This window comes from Phyllostomus discolor, chromosome 2, assembly GCF_004126475.2.
Source record: "Phyllostomus discolor isolate MPI-MPIP mPhyDis1 chromosome 2, mPhyDis1.pri.v3, whole genome shotgun sequence".
Taxonomy (NCBI): Eukaryota; Metazoa; Chordata; class Mammalia; order Chiroptera; family Phyllostomidae; genus Phyllostomus; species Phyllostomus discolor.
In genome coordinates this window covers 149,548,263-149,568,308 of record NC_040904.2, presented here as the reverse complement: position 1 = coordinate 149,568,308, position 20,046 = coordinate 149,548,263, and the positions used below count along the sequence as shown (strand labels likewise).

Genomic DNA, 20,046 nt, shown 5'->3' with positions numbered 1-20,046 from the left:
AGTGGTGGCTCAGATGAGAGTAAGGCTGTGCCGTCGTCTCTGTCTACAACTGAGCCAGATAAAGGCCAAAGAAATGATGTATGTTCAATACAATCTAAACATATATAATCTGAAAAATATGAGCTATAGAAAGTGAATTTTAAGGTCCCGTGCCTAGAGGGTGAAGTTCAGAAATGCAGACTTTATCTAATCTCTCTGAGCCAGAAAACACAACAGTCAATCCTTTGTACATCCGCTAGAACAAAGGAACAATGAGACTGGGAAGTGCCTGGGCTTCGAGAACCTGCACTGGAAACAAACACTTAAAACCCCATTTTTGCTGTGATAAAGCCCCGTGCTGGCAGGGGTCCACTACTGCTATGCATGCAGAAGCCCTTCGTGTTCAGACATCTTTTCAATGTAAGCCCAGTGAAAACTCCGCTGTATTAAAGAACAAATTTCCAATATTTCATTAGAAACAGACTAGATCCATCAGGGATGCTAACTTCATATAGAAATACATACAAATTGAGATTTTAAATGTTACTGGAAAATTTAGTTACTTACCTGTAATCTTCTGATCAAGAGAAAAATTGTTTGTAATTAGAAAACCTTACTTGGCTCCTGTTTAATTTATGCTGGTGGTAGAGGTATCAACACACATATGTGTGTATTACAACCTTCCTGGGTTTTCCCCTATCACTCCCAAACATACAGTAACCAGTGAAGTATTATAAACTAAGGGAACTGTTGAAAACTATAAATCAATAACTTAATCTCAAGCATACATCAAAATTTACCATTAGCCACACATTTAAGACATTTGTGCTTCTTAGTTCCAGACACCTTGGAACGCCAAATGCAAAGTTCTGCCATATTCTTCTGCTGCATTTCGGTGAGCCTACCAGTATTAGGGAGCCCTAGAATTTCATAAGTTGGCTTGATGTCAACCCAATTTTTCTATTCTCAGAGGAAAAGATGCAGCTTTAGCTAAATTCCTGAACCAAAATGAATTTCCATTTTTTCCTTTTTTAAAATGTGACTTCGGAAGAGGGAGAAACTCACATATGTATACACACACACACACACACACACATGTGTATATATAATGAAAGTAATATTTTCTTTAAAAATTCTTTTGTATGACCATTAAAACACTACTATTTATCGATAAAGGAATTCCCAGAGTGTTTAGATTTCAAAGTGACAGCATTTATTTTGGACATAAATTCAACCTCATAACAAGAGTGCAGACTATGCATGGGTTAACGTCAAATGCTATTCTTGAAGTCCTAGCAGTCCCATAGTATATCTGTGTCAGATCTGGTAGTTTACAATATGCTTTCTCATTTTCGAAAACCTGCACCAACGGAAGGTTTGTGGCTTTTGCACCACAGAAGAACAAAATGAAAAAGCAATCGCTCACAATCTCCAGCTAATGAAATACATCTCTTTTACTTTGTGACTGTTGCTGTTTGACTATACTAGGCAGCTTTCTGACTTATTTTAAGATGACATACTATGTTATGCTAACACATCCAATTAACATACATTTAATTTAGCACCTTAACACACCAGACATAAAGTTCAGGTAAGAAGGAACTTTTAAAGTTTTAACAACTCTGAAAGGCAACTGAAGCAGTTTTGACAATTATTTGGATCATCACTAACAACGGCACAGGATGTCACATTATCTTATGTGACTTTAGGTGTGTAAGTAGTAGGTGGTCCACCCTCTGAGAGTTTACAGTCTACCCAGGCAGTTAACACCTGTGAGAAAAAGGTAAACAAGAGGTGCACTATCAGGGAGGGCGACTTCAATGTCAGATGAAACCTGGAGTCAAATCCCAACACTGTCAGTTATGAAGGTGACTTTAGGAAAACTGTTTAACTTTGCTGATGCTTAGTTTCCTGTCTATAACATGGGAGCAACAACACTTTCCAGAGTTGCACGTGGTAAGAGGTAAGAGAGGTACAGTGGTAAGTGCTGGCCTGACACACCTTGGGCTTTCAGTAAATGGCAGTTGGTATGAGTGTTGCTGCTGGTGAGAATAACACAGTGGGCATTAATGCTAAATATGCAAATGGAGAATGACAGCCAAGGGCTAAGGGCTCAGAGGTGGGCTTTATGAAGGAAATGAATTTCAGCAAGTTTGGGAGGTCAAGTAGGACTTAGAAATCAGAGGGAAAAAAAGGGGACATTTCAGAGTGAGAGTGCCGTTTAAGCTAAAGCTGAAAAGCTCTTTTCTACTGAGTATTAGTGTCAGCACTGAGGGTACCCTGACAACTGATGGAGACTTTAACCCCCTCATCCCCATGATGCCCTTCAGGAGGCCCACTCTACTCCTTGGACATTGACAATGGAGGCTCTCTCAGTGTTATCTAAGTCTCCAAGTCCCTTGACCTCCTCCTCCTCTCAGATTGCATCTTTCATGTAGAGATTCATGAGCTGTCACTTGATGTGTGCTTTCAAACCTGAACATCGAGATATCAAGGAATTATTGTTAATGTTAGGTATGATAATGACATTGTGGTTGTGTGAAAAATAATCTTATCTTTCAGAAATGCATACTAAATATTTATAAATGAAATTGAATGATGACTTGGATTGCAGATTGCATCTAAGTGATATGGGTTGGGAGCAAGGGTGGGCGTGTAGATAAAACAGGACTGGCTATCAGCTGATAACCGCTGAAGATAGATGAAGAATACGTGGTAGTCCATTATTCTAAGCCTCTTTAATTTTTTATTTGTTTGAGTTTCTCCATATAAAAGACAGAAACATGAAATTAAAATTAAAAAATCCCTGGAAATCTATGTGTGTAGGCAACAGGAAAAGAGGAAGCACAAATACAAGGTGGACCAGCTCCACAACGGAAGCCTTGAGCACGTGTCCACAGGAGCTGAGCAGGGCTGCTGAAGAATGAACGGTGTGGATATCACTCAGTCACAGGGTGGCCACGGGTCAGAGCTCACTCAACAGCATGTGAACACACAGCTGCCATGTTAGTTTAGTTGCATGTTATGTGTTTAGTGGCATGTAGTCATTTCAAACATATAGAATGGGCTTGATTTCTTCTACAAGGTCAGAAAGATGTCAGAATTATTCTTTATGCCCCTGGGGGGTTCCATCGAATTGGTGTATGGGAACAGAAAGTGAAACACTTTTTCTTTGTTTTGTTCTTATTCTATCTTACTCTGTTTTCTTTGTTTTGTTGGACAAATTATATATATAATTTTTTTTCTTGCTAACCTGTAGGCCATGCCCACCAACAGAAGTCAAACTAATAGAGGAAGCTTCCTAAGCACACAAAAGAAGATCAAGTTCAAAGCACTTGGTTGGTTCATTCCATATACATAGCTCAGCTTGACCTTACAACTCCTGAAAGAGACTGTAAATGGCTGATTGCTAAATACTGAAGTCCATCACCAAGAGTTCAACACAACTGAAAAGTAATAGCTGCTTACAATTTATCATTTCTTCACACTCTAACACATTTAATCATTATTCCACCTTGTGTAGGCTACAAACACACAGAGATTTCTTGTAATATATTTTTCCTCCTTAAAAAATCACTCGAAAAGAAATGCCACCGTATCATATAGTAATTTGAAAGAACTAAAACCAGCTTAAAAATTATGCCCTTTCCACAGAGTAATGGAATGAACTGGAGTTGAATGCAGTAAACCAGGGCTCAAATTTTATGTCTATCCTACATTAGCTGTATGGATTTGTGATGTTCATGCTTATAAATGTCAATCTCGTTTCCAACCTGGAAGTTAATAATAGTAAACTTATGACACACTTAGTATATATGAACCATTTAAAACCTCAAAAGATCCTGTGGAGAAGGCAATATTTTTATTATCACCCCCATTTTATAAATTAGGAAGCAGGCTTGGAGAGGTTAATAACTTGCTCAAGACAACTTGGCTAGTAAGTGCTAGAGACAGTTTTCAGAATTCAACTCTTAACCACTGCGCAGCCTGCACTTTCATAATGCTCCCGCCACAGGACCTCCACAAGGATAGAACTAAACAATATGTGGTCAGTATAATGTTCACTGTATTTATACAGATTTGACCATAAAAAGAAATAATATCAAAATTTTAATGCCAATGAAAAATAGAAAAACCACTCCAATAGCTCTTGAACTTCAGTGTGCACAGAGTCACTTTGATATTTCTTCAAAATCAGATACCCTAGGTTCCATCCTTTCTAAATTCATTGCATGTTGGGTTGAAGCCAAGAAAATGCCTTCATAACATGCTCTGCAAGAGATTTTGATGCAAATAGCTTACAGACATTATTGAGAAATAATGGCCTATATTTAAATCTATATAAGTGTTATGGGCTGAATTGTGCCACTCTAAAATTTGTATGTTGAAACTTTAACCCTCAATACTTCAGAATGTTACTGTATTTGGAGATAAAGCTTTTAAAAAGGTAATAAAGTTAAAAGGGGTCTTTAGGGGGAGCCCAATCCGATATGACTGGTGTCCTAATAAGAAGAGGAGATTGGGACACAGATAACACAGAGGGACACCACATGTGGACATAGCGAGAAAGTGGTCACTTGCCAGCCAATCAGAGAAACCTCAGAAGAAACTTGCTGACACCTTGACCTAGGAGTTTTAGCCTCCAGAAGTATAAGAAAATAAATTTCTGTTGTTCAAGCCACTCAGCTTGTGGTGTTTTGCTATGGAAGCCCTAGTGAACCAGTACACTAAGCAACATTGCAAAGTGGAAATAATAGCGGAAATGCTGGTTTGGTAATTATAGCTTCTGAAACATCTTTTTTATTAAAGACAAAGGAACTAACCTCATTAAGTGCTGATTTTTTTTGGCTCATTAGTAAGTAGGTGAAACTGACTAACAAGAGGGCATAAGCCACTAAGATATTCTTCCTGTAAGTGAAGTTCCCTCTCCACCATCAGCCTGCTTCCCTGGGCGCCATGATTTACTCATAACCCAAGGAGAATAGATCAGACTTTTAGTATGTGTACATTTTCCCAATAAAATATTCATTTCCTTCATTAATATTTACTTGTTTATCTATTGATCATCTAGCTATCTATCTATGCATAGAACTAACCATTCACTCCATTCATTCATTCATTCATTCATCTATCCATCTATTTAATCAATATTTATTGAACATGTGCCATGTGCTAGACGCTATTTTAGGTACTAAAAAACTACTTCTTATTGTTGGGAAGATAAAAGCTCCCCAAAAGTCCTACATGAAAACTAGAAAGTTTTATTTAAACAAACTCAAATGTCCTTAGGATGCATTCAGGTGAGGATGCATTCAGCTCTAGAGAGATCCAGGAATACAAATGGCCGGCCCAGTTTTGCCAAATCTTCCAATATTTTAAGAGAATCCATACATCTGACTTTTATATGAATTTTCCATTTTTAATGCTGGTAAAATCATCTGAATTCTTCATAAACACTACATGAGCCAAATAAAACATGTCTACTATTTAGATACTTCACACCCCTAGGGACTACCAGGTTTCGGCTTCTGCTCCAAGCTGAGGACACAGTGTTGCAAAAGTGCTGAGTTCTTCAATATCTGTCATCTTCACATCTGATTTCTGATGAAATCACAACTAAACAATTTAGCTTGCAAATTATTTTTAGCCACAACTAAATAATTTGGCTTTGAATCTATTACGGTTGTGGCACAGACGATTCAGTGGTGAAAGGAACCTGAGAACTGCCCAGTGCCTCCTCTGTGGTTAGGAAAGCATCACATACAGGAGGCAGGGCAAAGTCCCCACCCAGCAAAGATGTGGTAAAGCTCTGTCACCACCTTCCCCATGACCTTCTCTCACCTCTGCATGGGACTGCAAGGGCAGGAGCCATGTGCTGTTCTCCATCTTTGTAAGCCCACCAATCACTACCTGGTGTAATTCACTGCAGGGTCCAAGCTTAATAAACGTTTACTGAACTGAATTGGAATATATATATGTTTTTTTATTCTGATTTAAACACTGGAGTAAAAGTTGATTGTTGCTGGAATAGCTCCCTGACACCAAAATAACTGGTTATTTTAGAAAAGTTATCAGGAGCAACAATTAGGCAAATCACACTTGGAATGACACAGAGATAATCTAAGCAACCATTGTATCTGTAGCCAAATCAGTTCTTGCTCTCTTATTCTAGGCCAACAAGACAGCAAATTGGCATAAGGAAAGCACAACACACTTTGAGTGGCTTTTCTGTTGGAAGTTATATCTCAGAGTTAATATTATATTACTAGTTGGTCATGTTTTAATACACTAAAATGTAATTTGTGGATCTTATCTCTGCATAGAGGAATTAACATAGAGGAATACTGATCCTTTCTCTTATATAAATGAAAAATTCACACATTTCCTTAAAATATAGAAGGCCGTAATGACAAAAATAAACAGCTGACAAAAAAATCCTCCCTTAAGCATTTTAAAAAACCTTAGTTTAAATAAAATTACTCTTAAAGTGTGGAGAATCCTAAGAAGAGTTATACCATCATACAAATAAGTGTGAAAAATTACCATTATACAAACATCACCTGCAAATTTCATCCTGCACATTTATCATGAAGCTCATAAAATTTGTGGTGTAAAGTATATCAGTGGTACTGTACAACAAACTCCTTGAGAAAAATGATGAGAACCTGAATGCCAACACATTGTGAATGCTGATGAGGTCTCTTTTTTATTGAATTCAGCATAGTTAATAAAATGCTACTATGTCTTACATTTCACAAATATCTCTGGACTTGAAACACTTACATGCATAATTAAACTTAAAGGGCATTCTAACTAGTAACACCCACACTAAGTGCTTTTCCATCAACTTTTTTTTCTTCCCCCCAAAGTAAAACCTCTGCCCTGGCTGGTGTAATTCAGTGGATTGAGTGTCAGCTGCAAACCAAAGGGTTGCCTGTTCCATTCCCTGTCAGGGCACATGCCTGGGTTGTGGGCCAGGTCCCCAGTGAGGGCCACATGAGAGGCAACCACACATTGATGTGTCTCTCCCTCTCTTTCTCTCCCCCTTCCCCCTCTTTAAAAATAAATAAAATCTTTAAAAATTTTTTTAAAATTAAAAAAAGGTAAAACCTCTGAGTAAATGAGTATATACTGGCTTATGAATGTCTTCATCTTTTCTCCCATAAACTTCTGAAGGTTCACCTGTTTTTAAAAATCATGTGCTCCATTCTGCACATATGCCTTATCAAATGTAATGAGCACATCTAGAAGTTCTATGGTCATACATTTCACAGTATCAGCAATCTGAGTGCTCACTAAACTATGCTCACATACCAAGAAACCCACAACTTTATGACTAAAAATCCCGCTGCTAAACTTCTGGAAAATGTTGTAATTACCTGGTTGATTTCAGTCTCTCTTTGATTCCACATAAAAACACAAATAAATGTTTAACAACTGGTATCTCTTTTCAATTTGTACTTGCTAATCTCAGAAATTATCTAAAAGTTTCATCTGAAGTAAGTCAGGTGATGCAACTGGGCACTCAATTTTTTTCTTTGAAAAAATAAGAGAATTAATATTTGATTGACTTATTACATGAACCCAGTTCCATTTCCTGATCCTGGGAATGGAAAGTTCTCACGCCTCTTTCAAGAACTGTAGCTGAGAAGTGACCTTTGTTCAGGCTGTACACGAAAGAATAGTAAGGACAACGCATTTTGAAATTTAACTTCTGGAATTTTTTTCAGTTAAATTGGACTTTCTAGATGAAAGTAAGGCTCCACTATTGCAACAAATAAAGATAATGTGAAAAGGAAGGCTCATGAAGTCATAAGACATCAAAGTCCTTAGGGAATTTAAAACGCGTCTGCGGGTGGTGTGAGGAGGAGTAAGGCAGTGTGAACGAGAGTCCCTGCCTGAGTGGTTAGCACTTGGTAAGACCTTGGACCCAAGTGGCCAAGTCTACACTCTCATTTTACAGATCAGAAAGCGGAGGCAGGAAAGACAAACGAGCAGACATACATGCATGGAAGGGTTTGCCGAAAGTGTAAAGGAAAAATAACTGACTTGAGGTACAGAGTGACCAAAGGACATTCTCTGATACTAGGCTGTTTTAGTTACTCACATAATACAAAATAATTTTTGTCCCTTCATTTCCAGGGAATTTTTCTAATTTTTTCCTATGAATGGGTCTATTCTACTCCTGATGATTTTATACTCTGGTTCCAAAAATAAAACTAAGTTGAGGAAAGGCATATCCCTAATCACTGCACTTCGATTATTTTTTCTAAAAACATTTACTTAAAATTATTCCAGGGTTTGACAATTTAATGTGATGGGAGCTCAAACCACATCACTTTAACAAACCTCCCTCCACAGCCCAGAATGTCTCTTTGCTGCATTCCCCCTGAAGCAACTAGTCCGCTGTTTTCAGCACTAAGGAAATTTCTGAAAGTGAACCAAGCTGCTGCTGGCCAGATCTGAGGACATTTATCTTCACTGGTATGTTTGCCACTGTTTTCTTGTATGCCTGGAACTCAAGTGCAACATCAGCTTGATCAGGCAGGGCTCAGCCAGGAGCAGTCTGGCCATCCAACCGCACCTGTTGCCCCTTTACCTGTTTGCAACACCACAGTTCTTTCTTCTCCGTCTAGAGGCACAATCGTGAAGTTGTAGATGGTTCCGGCTTGTAAATCCTCAGGGTGACATTCATAGGTGGTGTTGTCTATCCTCCTCACGGGGTGGCACCTCGTGAACCCTGGTGTGTCACTGCTATAGATGAGGCTAAAGTTACAGGGAGGCCCCAGAGTTCTCCACTGGATGGAAGCAGACCGGCTGGAGACCCTGGACTCCGTCACGGTGAAGTTACATCTCACTGGCTCTCCTAGTCTAGTCTGCAAATGAACCAGAGACAGCAGTTGAAGTCCACAAGCTGGGCTGCCCAGGTCAGTTCCACAGCAAGCTCCCCGAGACGCTTCCACTCAGCCTTCGTCCCCAGCCTCAGCCCATCCCTTTGCCCAACCAGCAGAGAAAAGGCCCGCGGGGAGAAGGTAGGTGGCAACGTTCCCCCTAGCCACTCTTTCCCCGGAGCAACAGGAGAAAGAAGGTGGCTACTTTTTTTTTTTTTTTTTTGGCCGTTGACATTCTGGCTGGGAGCTCGGAAGAAGATCTTTCTTCCTAAGAGAAAGGAAGAAATTCGGCCAGCTCCCTCTCCAAACCGCAACCCAGGAGGCCAGAAAGTGGAATGGGAACTTAGTTTTCGGTGGGGATGGGACGCGTCTCCCCGCGACCTCTCCTCCGTCCACTCACCTGCAGCAGGCTCAGTGCGGTCCACAAAGCCAACCCCACTCCACAGCTCAGCATCGCGGACGCTGTTTCCCACCCAGCCTCTCCGAGGGGCTGGGACACCGGGAGGCCCCGACGGCCGCCTGGGAGGCCACTTGTTGCGCGCGCTCAGTGCGCCCAGCTGGCGCAGAGCGCTTCCCTTCGGGCTGGCGACGCGCAGGGGCCGCCGCTGCTGCTGCCGTTGCTGTTGCTGCTGCCGCCCGCAGCGGGCTGCGGACGCGAGAGGCGACCGGGACAAGCAGCGCGCCGCCCTTCCCACGCTGCCATTCTGACCCGTTCTGCCTCGCCCCGCGCCCGGTCCGCGGACTTCCGCAATCAAAAGGCAATTTCCTCGTCTCCCGGCAAAGGAACAATGCGCCGGCGAGGGAGGGAGCTCAGAGGAGCCAACGCCTGAGGCTGCCAAGGGGGCCCCCGAGGCGGGCCAAGCTGCCCTTGCTGCCCCGAGAGGCCCTCTCCTGGGCTAGGGGTCCCGTCTGGGTCCGAGGAACTCTGCTTCCTCCTCCTTCTTCCCCTCCCCTTGACTTTCACTTTTTCCCACTTCTGTGGTCCTTAACCCTGTCGCCTTAGGCACAGTCAGTACTTGCCCCCTCTCACTTTCCAGCCCCCGACCCCTTTCCCTTCCTCCCTCCACACCCAGTGCCTCCCCCTCCCTGTCTTCCTTCCTATCTTCCTCATCTGCTTTCTCCAGGGCCTCTTTTCCCAGGATTAAACATAACCACAGCAGATTTCCCTAGGTCGTTTACACTCTTTCCTGGAGACTTTTATTAGAGTGCTTTTGCCCTTCTCACCTCAAAGCATTCATTTGTCCCAAAATGCATCCTCCTGACACCAGCAAGAGAAAAAGACCCACAAAGGATCCTGTCCATTGTCAATCTGACCTTCTTTAATTTTTTTGCCATCCACTTCTCGCTTTCTCCCGAGTAAAAGCCTGCGTCCTCCCTTAAATCTTAAGCAACTGGTACTAACCAAGAACAAATATGAGCACCACCAATTGTCCAACCTGCAGGCAAAGCAGTTTCATCACTGGTCATCCAGTTAAAGCCATTTCATCCATAATTGTCCAAGAAACATAAGAAAGAAATAAAAACTCTCATTTATGGAAGATACCACTGGTGGCTCAGCTCCCTCACATATTACAAAAAAATGGACTTTACTTAGTTTTCAGGACTAGCTTTATGCTTTTCAAGCAATTGCCTCAGTATCTGAATGATCGTGTATCTGAAAATGGATTTTAAAACCGTTCCCAATAACCAAAGAACAAAAGTGTTTAATTGTACAATTAGCAGGTGAAAATAACAAAATATTGCAATAACTTTTATAATCTTTGTTTTTTTGGGGTGCTACCCTTGACAAGTTCCAAAAGACATGAGGCTCCACATTTTAATCTTCAAATCAGAATACTCCAGAGCCAAATCAACAAAAAAGATGACACATTCCCTTATTTTCAAATAGTTATGTATGTATAAAGCTATATTTTGGCTGCTGTATTGACTGTTACGTACTTTGAGATAAAGCAGGAAAAAATGGAAAAAGTAAAAATTATTTTCTTTTAGAAAATGTGTGATTTTTTTAATCTCTTAATGAAAAAAAAATGGCATTTTCACTCCTTCAGGGATTCCAGGGGCTTTCACTTTGTGGCCAGACCAGAGGTCTCCTTTTCAAGTTAGCAAACACTCAAAGAAGGTCAAACTTAAAACGCGTGTGTATTTCTGGAAAAAATGAATCTTTCCTACTTCACTCTTCAGGTCGCTTGTCTTAGAAAAGAGTGACCTCAATATTTTATCCCCCTCCCCCTGCAACTTCAATGTCTTTCACAGCTTGGCATGCTTTTCTGCACCATCAGAAATGCACCCCCCCCCCCATACTGCAATCCTGTAGGCTGCCTTCAGCCTTTCCAGGGGGCTCTTTTTCAGTTTTTTTTTTCTTTTCAGCTTTCCTGCCTTTTTCTTCCTTCCTTCCTTTCTTCCTTCCTTTCTTTCTTCTTTCCTTCCCCTTCCCCTCCCTTCCCCTCCCTTCCCCTCCCTTCCCCTTCCCCTCCCTTCTCCTTCCCTTCCCCTTCCCCTTCCCTTCCCCTTCCCCTTCCCTTCCCTTCCCTTCCCTTCCCTTCCCTTCCCTTCCCTTCCCTTCCCTTCCCTTCCCTTCCCTTCCCTTCCCTTCCCTTCCCTCCCTTGTATTCAGAAGACAATCTGGTTTCCTTGTCTGTAAAACTGGAATCATACTTACTCTAAATATTTCCCAGAGCTATATGAAAATTAGTAAGATCACATATGTTAAAGCACCTTTGCAAACTCTAATGTGCTATACGAGTGTCGGTTTGCCTAGTTATAGATTGCATCTGAATCACCGCTTTTGCTCTTTTGCAAACTTATCCTTCACATAGGTCACATTTTCCTAACTTCTTCCTATCGCTGTCTTTGTCTTTTCTATTGAGGTTTAAAAATTTTCTCCTAATTGCTCCTCAGGTTTGGAATCTTCTTACCTAAATATATTAAACACTCTTCTATCCTTTGAGAAAATCTTCAGTGGGTCCTATATCCTCCAAGTTTTTGCAAGCATCTTTAAAAAAATACTATTGTACATGTCAGTGACCTACTGTACCTTTTAAGTTAATACTTAAATTATTTTTATTTCCAATGTACTGTGTACCAATCCTTTCTTATAATCCTCCCCTTTGTGTAGGCAAATGTACCAAAAAGCAACATTTGAAGAGGATCAATCAAGTAAGCAATGGCAAAGGATCCTCACAACACAGCCCCTTTTTAAGTGCTTCCAAGCTCCATGTTACTAACAGTGAGCTGCTAATCATGCCTTGGAAATAGGAATTTGGAAAAGAAGAAATGACTTCTTTACATATGATTATTTTATTTTTAATCTATTGAAGAGAGACAGATACATTTAGAACCATGTGTTGTCCTTTATCTATTTTAATACCAATCATGTGAAGACTCATAGTAATACACGAAGGAAAGGACTAGTAGGCAAGGACATTTCTTTTCCAAAGGAATGTAACTGCCGGTTCTTTTTTGGGGAGCCTGGCAGGAGAATCTTAAGCCCCACAGAGTGCCCCCAAACTTAGTGGGTCCTAAATAACCCATAAGAATTAACATATGAAACAATGAGGGAAACTTTAAATTCAGGATTTTATTGTTCCATTTTTCCTTTTAAAAGCACTTATACTATTATTAAAAATTAATGAGAATTATAGTGGATTCAAGGCAACATAGGACTGGGAAAAGCTGCCAGATATCATCTTTTTTTGCAAGTTTATTTGAAACTACTGTACAAAGTGTAAATAAATTCACTCATTTTTTCTTTGTTCTCATTTTTGTTTGGAATTCCTCAACTTCTTTTGAACCTATTTATCCTGAGTAATGACACTACATTTGCTTTAGAAGTTGCTGTATTCCAGGAATTTGGGATCAGCTGCTCTGTAATTTTTGAGGGGACAGTCTCTTCCCTTTGCCACTAGGAAGCCTTTCCCAGACTGCACAGGAAGAGTGGGGCTGCTTTCGATCAGATGTGAGTGAACCAACAGCTGCTTTTTAAATAAATTGTCATAGTAATTAATGAATCATTGCTATAATTTACATATTCATTAACAATGAATTCATGGATGAAAGCATGGCTCTTGTCACATTAAAGAATACAGATGTCAAATGATATGACTGGTCATCAAGGGTCTAGGGCTCACACTTTAAGAACTGCTGCTTCAAATCAGGGTTTGAGCAGGTGCGGGGATGAGAGGAGGGCAGAGTGGATTGGTAAAGCTGATTGGTTGATTCAGACACCTCACCCATAACCTAAAGGTTTCTTTATGACCTGGCCACTACCCATCTCTCACCTCTCTTCTGCTTGCTTCCTAACTTCAGTGGCCTGGTTCTGATAATTCACTTATTCATTTGGCAAATACTGACTGAGCACCAGCTGTGTGCCAGACTCTGGTTTAGGTTCTGGAGACACCCCCGTGAAATTTTTCCTGCCCCAGGGCCTTTGTCCCTACTGTTTCATCTTCATGGACCACCCTTCCCCAGGTGCTCTGCTTGGTTATCTTCCTCTCCAGCTTTAGGTTTCAGCTTAAACACACACCTAAAGGGGCCAGGCTCTTTCTGACCTCACAAGGAAAAAGTATACTTTTACTGTTCTTCAATTTAGCAACCCATGTGTTTCATTCAGAACATTAATGACATTTGGTAATCTAATTATTTATACGTTTGTACACTATCTGCCTTCCCAGGGCATATGAAGAATTCCTTTAGGGCACAGTCTTTTTTGTCTTTTCTTCTTGCACAAAGCTTGGCATAAAAGTACTTTCAACAAATATTAGTTGAATGAATGAATGAATGAATGAATCTTTGCAGTTGTTCAGTAAATATTGTTATGTGAGTAAATACTTTAAACAAGTCCTTCTAAAGATATCCACTTGGATACTTCAGATACTGTCTTAGAAGGGAGGGAGGGAAAGAGAAGAAGGGGAAAAAATGGGAGGAAGAAAGGAATAAAAACACCAGAAGATTGATTTTGAAGAGAAAGAAGGGAGGAAAAGATCAGAGTGGGAGGGAAGATTAAAGGAGGAGGAGAGGGATGTAGTAACTTTAGGACAATTGTTCTCAAAGTGTGTTATTAGCATCATCTGGGAACTTGCTAGAAATGTGAATTCTAGCACTTTGCCACAACCCCAGAAATCAGAAATGCCAAGGTGCACCAAATAATCTGTCTTCTATGTGTTTGTTTGTTTGTTTGTTTGTAACAAGCCTTCCTGCTCTAGTTAGTGAGAAAGAACATTATCTCCCATGACTTCTCTGGAAGCTGCGAACTGGACTCATAAAAGTCTTAGACTATCAATCCCCTACCCCAAATATTGCATCAGATGTCATTTTAAAAGAGAATAAATGATAATTTATTGTTCCTTTTCTTTTAAATTTCACTGAGATGTCTGGTTATAAAAAGATGTATCAATGGTTTAGAAAGTCTTGTACAATTTTAGAGTGGGTCAAATAAGTAAATTGGTGACATAAGCTACAATATTTTGTATAACATGTGATATATATTATACTATATATGCATTATAAAGTTATATAACCCATACTTATATAGTATATTCTGCATATTATATATGTATAATATAATATACATATTTTGATATTTGTAACTTCTCAATAAAAATAAACTGCAAATCCTAAAGGACAAAGGGTCAACATAGAGCAAACTTAATAAATGTTAGATGACAGGCAATTCTGATGCTTCTTCCTCTAAGGAAGAGGAAACAACTTTCATGTGTGTTTCCCCAGATAGTTTTTAAAAGAAGAAGTCCAAGCTATCAGGGGTTGTGTCAACTAAAAACAATTACAAGATGGCAAATCTATTTCTAAGTTTTAATTTGAACTGGCTCCATAGTAAATTATGGCAAAAGTGAATAGAATTTTCACCTGCAGCAGGTGTGGTACATTTAAAAGGAAGTATATTAATATTTAAGGTAAGATCATTTTGATAACCAGTTTTTTAAAAGGGACTGTGACCATCCTCTTCTGTTTAGAGGTGCCATTTTCAGATAGTTGTATTTCAAGGACTCTCTCTGCTTCCCGGGTCATAACATTCCTACATCATAACCTTCATAGATCATAGGTCTCCAGGAAAATTTAAATAATAAAGGCACTTGGGAGACAGTTGCAAAGATTAAATGAGAAAATGCATATTATGTGTATAACACAATTCCTGGCCAAAGGGCTCAAAATACCATGATTTTTAGTAATAATAGTAGTATATGAATAGCAATAAATAATGGAGGCTGAGCACGCAGTAATGCTAAAGAATGACAAAGTCCACAGAGGAGAATGTCTTTCTGAGAACATCCAACTGATAATAAATGATCACTGCTTTCAATCTTCTGCCCAGGGGAATCTCTTCAGTAGATCAGCGCTAACAACATTTGACATTTAATGGCTGCCCTGACTTCTGGCCATTGCCAAGATTTTTTTAAATCCTGGAAGGGAGGGGATGGGAATACCGGATATGTTTCTAACAGCAGGCTCCACCATCTCTCTCAGGCACATCTCTAAGGTTTCCTGATATTTTTTTCTACAACAATTTCTCATCCTCTTCCCTCCTCCATTTCTTTTTAATCTGGAGGAAATGGGCTTCACATAGCTTTTGCCAGAACTTTCGAATGATATGCAGACGAATGATATAAAAGCAGATGTGACTGTACACTAATCACCTTTTCATCCTCAAGCACCTCTGCTTCACCTTCTTGGTTCCCATTTTGCAATCCCTGCTGCCCCACCCTGGAAATGAGGCTGCTCGCAAGTGCGCCAAGCCAAGGTGTTAATGCTTCTGTAGGGGTGTGGCTGTCACACATTACTGTTTCAGGAGCTATGTCATGATCTTCATGATATTTAAACCCTGAGACAGCAGATAAACAGAATAAGCCCAATATTGGTTTTAAGGAAAAGGAAAACAGAAACCAACCAACAAACAAAGAAAATGATCACCCTTTCATCATCCTTAGAAAGTGATGGTCAAATTGAAGGATCAAAATTCTGTCTTCTTTTTTTCCGTGTATCACATTGGCTATGCGGAGTTAGCCAACTCCGTGTGTTCTCTGGAGTTGGCTGGCACAGGCGCCTTTTCTTGCTTTTACAGCTTGCTCTTAACATTGTTTTTAAAAATTGGAAAATGTAGGTAATGTTGAGAAAAATAGATTTTACATGTAAAAACATCTTCATTTTGCCTTTAAAAAAAATCAAAAGATGGAAGCTTGCTGGGCCGGCACTCTGCCTGCCTCCTTCACATAGCTCCTTATCCCACTTTTTCTGCTGGACCAGGCAGAAAGCGCATGTTAGAGTCCCCTGAACTTGGGATCAAAGTGGGAGATCAAAGGATCTTATCGTATTTTAAAAAATGTAATGATAAAAAAATCAGCTGGATTATAAACCCCTTAGAGGAAGGAGTCATATCTCTTCATTATCTCCTCTACATCCCCAGGTTGTGGAGAATCAATGTCTACTTCTATACTGACAGGGTCAACAGTCACACCTCCGCCATTAAACATGGCCATAGCTAAGTACTTGTAAATAGGAAACAAAATTGTGTTCTTCAACTGCTCCTCTGCAGACCCTGAACCCTGAGCACCACAGAATCCAGGGATACCTAGCACCTCAACCTTAGGATAAACTAGTGCCCAAGCAGCACCTGCCTTAAATGGATAGATGGTGACTCCACAGAAGACCCAGTCCTTCTCCAATAACCTGGATATCACCTTATTCAGGCTGCCAGGGTCAAAACTCTTAGCAAAGCACACTCTTTTGGTATGTTCTCCACAGCCCTGTTGTTCTGGGTTGAGAGAATAGACTTAAAGGAAGGGAGCAAAGGTAAGTGGTCACAGACACACAGGTGATGGGCAGGCCCCCAGTAAAACCACACACAGAGGGTGTGCTCATTGGCCCAGATCTATTAGAGATTCAGATCAGAAGAATTCTGGCGAAAAAACAGGTGCTCCTGTGTACCATTCCCCAGTGGGCACCTCATCTGGATTTAGCCATGGTAATACTCGGTCACCAGATCCCACAGAGTGTGGGAAGAATGGAAAGGGTTTTTACCTCAAAGACAGCTCCTGGAATTCATAGCATTTCCCCTTTCAGTTACTTTTCACGATACTTCACAATCACTGGTTTTCAAAGCTGTTATTCTGTGAGTGGAATATACTGGTGTAACCACGGTGTGGCTGGGGTAAATTAGAAAGAAAGGACTGAGCAGTCTCTTCCAGAGTTTTTTATCTTATCTTCATACTGATCCGCTGGCTCATCCGCCAGTACTGGCCCTTGTCTTTACTGCTTTTTCTTGCAAATTAATCATTTCTCTCTTTGTGTTCATCCCCTTGCCTCGCCCTTTCTCCTCTGGTCCTTGCAGGAGACAGACAGGCCTTAGTCAGTCTGAGCCCCTGGTCTGCCCCTCCTTCAGTAATATCCCTTGGATCTCACCCTCTTAAAATCCTTCAGCAAACCTTTTATTTTTAAATTTCCTTTTATTTCGAATAATTTCAAACTTAAGATAAGTTAGAGAATTGTTCAGAGTGCTTCCACATACCCTTATCCAGACTCACTGTTTTTTTTTTTCTTCTAAATACCCTCCCACATCTGCTTTACCATTCTTTTTCTCCCCATATGTACTATTTTACCGGAACCATTTCAGAGTAGGCTGCACATATTCTGCATTAAAAGTGTAATCTCAGTAAAGTTAATTCAAAATTGAGACAATGCTTTAATCCACAATTTGTTATTCAATTTCATCAGTCATTTCACTAATGTTCTTTCAGCATGATTTTCTTGTTTGTTTTTTTCTCTAATACAGGTCCAGCTTAGGATCCTATATTGCATTTAATTGTCAGGCCTCTTAACTCTCTTTAATCTGGAACAATTCTTCAGCTTTTTGAAATGATCTTTATGACATTGACCTTTTTTGAATGATACAGGTTGGTTATTTCTATAGTTCTTTCCTCCTTTTTCATGTGTCCATTTCCTTGAGATTAGGTTCGGTTTATATCTCTTCAGCAGGACTTCACTTCTCTTGTGTTCAGTATTTTTCCTAACGAGCTGTTTATTCAATTACTCTCGAATGGATCACGGACCTAATTGTGCATTAGGATCAATGAGATTTTCATACTCTGGCGTTAAGGTTGTACTTCAGTAAATTCTGATTCAAGAGGTCTGAGACATAATTTTAGAATCTGTATCTTTAAAAAGCTTCCCAGGTGAGTCTGACATGTGTAAGGCCAAGGGTGAGAGCCACAGACTTCCTATCTCAATTAGCACATCCTACTTTCTCCTTTGATCTCATTTTCCCTTTCCTTTGTCATTCTTTCTGCCCAGTGCATCCGCCTTCATCTGCCCAGGGAAACCAATGTGCCGGAGAACTAGAGGCATGTCAAAGAGCTCTTTTCAATCCACATGCTGTCCTTCATGGTTGCATCTATGTGCACATGACTTAAATTGTGACAAAATATGAACACAGTGCTTTTTTATACACAAAATGGAAGGTAGTGCAAATCACTTAAAATTAAATGAGAGAAAATAAAAATCCTTGAAGTTTTAAAGTTGGAGAAGGTCAAGTGAATTGTAAACCATATTATGTTATTGGCACGTGGTAATCCACTTGGCAAACTGAGAACAGTACAGTCCTTTGCCCAATTAGGCTAGAATGATGCTAATGATAAATTAGGGTCTTCAGGAACACATCCCTCCCACAGTATATTGCTCCCTTGTAGGGACTTTTTACACTGTCAGCAGTCTCAGAATGACTTATATTTTATTTCATCCACACTAGACCATCTAAGAGACGTTCATGAGGAGTACTAGGGGATTTTTTTCAACATCTTTGCACTTTTCCTTCTAGATGTTTGCCCCAGTAAAGGGGAATATTGGCCCATTTTCAGTCTGGGCCACTGAACAGTGCTGGCAGTGTAGAGACCCTCCTGTGTAATTTAAGTAACACAATAACAAAGCTCACCCCAGACTTGAGGGGATGTGGCAAGGTGGGGATTTTCTGTGTCTGCCTTGTCACTTTTTTTGAAGGCTCACATGGGCTTTCCTTTGAAGGCTGAGAGAAGGAAGCACAGAACTGAAACCCAGATCAGTACCACAATGGCTATTCATGAACTGAGGAAATGCAATCGCTCTCCTAGGCCAGGGCCAGGGCAGGGTGGGGAGGGGAAGAAAGAGGTGTGCCTCCAAACCAGGTTTAGGGATGCTGACCAGAATTAGAACCAGACAGGAACTTTTTAAGTGCCTAGTCAACGCTTTATCCCTGTCAAAGCTTTGCCATATTAATGTTATTCATCTGGTTCTTTCAACTACCCTATGAAGTTGGCAGGGTAGAAAGGATGAAGAAACAAAAGGAAGTTAGTATTAATTGCTAATGTTATTGCATACTTGCCCTGTATAGCCAATATACTAAGCACCTTGTTTAATCAGATTTTAATCCTCACAACCGTTTTATGAGGCAGATAGAGTCCCCTTAATTATCCTTATTTTAAAGAGGAAGCAATTATGACTTGAGTTGAGTCACTAGGAGATGATACCACCAGGATTTAAAACAGTGGTCTCTGATACCAGAGCTTTAGCTCTTTACCATTGTATCAACCACCTCCTCCCTCCAGGGTCACATGGCTGAGAGGAGATCCCAACTGGAGGTGGTCAGGATTTGAGACTAAAGTGAAGTCTGAGGCTCACCTCATCCCCCTTTGAAGGCCACTCATCCACATTTCACTCTTCCTCCTGCACGGGTCACTCACTGGATCCAACACATGGACTTCTTTGCCTGTCTCACCTTGCCCGATGGGAATGTCTGCACTATGCAGGGCACATTCTGACACTTACATCTGGCTGATCTGCAGCAGGGCCTTTGCCCAAGGACATGGGATTTTTCATTTAGGTGGTATACAAGGATGCCTGGCTGGAGGTGTGCATGGGTGCTGAAATCCAGCCCATGCTCCACTACTGAGTCTTGTGCATCTGTGTCCCTAGAAACACCTTTTTCTAATGAACACAAAGACCCTAGGGTGTGGCAATAGTTCCCTATCTTCCTAGGCTCCACATAAGTATTTAACCTGGGCCCCATTCCTTAAAGAACATACACTTTAGAAACTAACGGCAGGAGGCTGTAATTAGATAAATTAATTTCTGCTACTTGATATTTTAGATTTTATTGCACTAGCCCCCTCACCCTGTCATAATCCAATAACACAAA

At 40.5% G+C, this 20,046-nt stretch overlaps 1 protein-coding gene across 2 annotated transcripts in view; it reads right to left on the bottom strand.

The window, feature by feature from the left end:
- Positions 1-20,046, bottom strand: part of PTPRB (protein tyrosine phosphatase receptor type B) — a 106,767-nt gene that overhangs the window by 75,232 nt on the left and 11,489 nt on the right. Inside the window, exons 1-2 of one of the 2 annotated variants that reach the window (XM_036018682.1) lie at positions 9,271-9,786; positions 8,579-8,855 (exon numbers count right to left, since the gene is read on the bottom strand). In XM_036018682.1, coding sequence (XP_035874575.1) covers positions 8,579-8,855; positions 9,271-9,324 — 331 coding nt within the window. In that variant the 5' untranslated portion in view covers positions 9,325-9,786. Of the gene's footprint in view, positions 1-8,578; positions 8,856-9,270; positions 9,787-20,046 lie in introns of those variants that run through there. The other variant, XM_028532097.2, reaches the window with a different exon arrangement.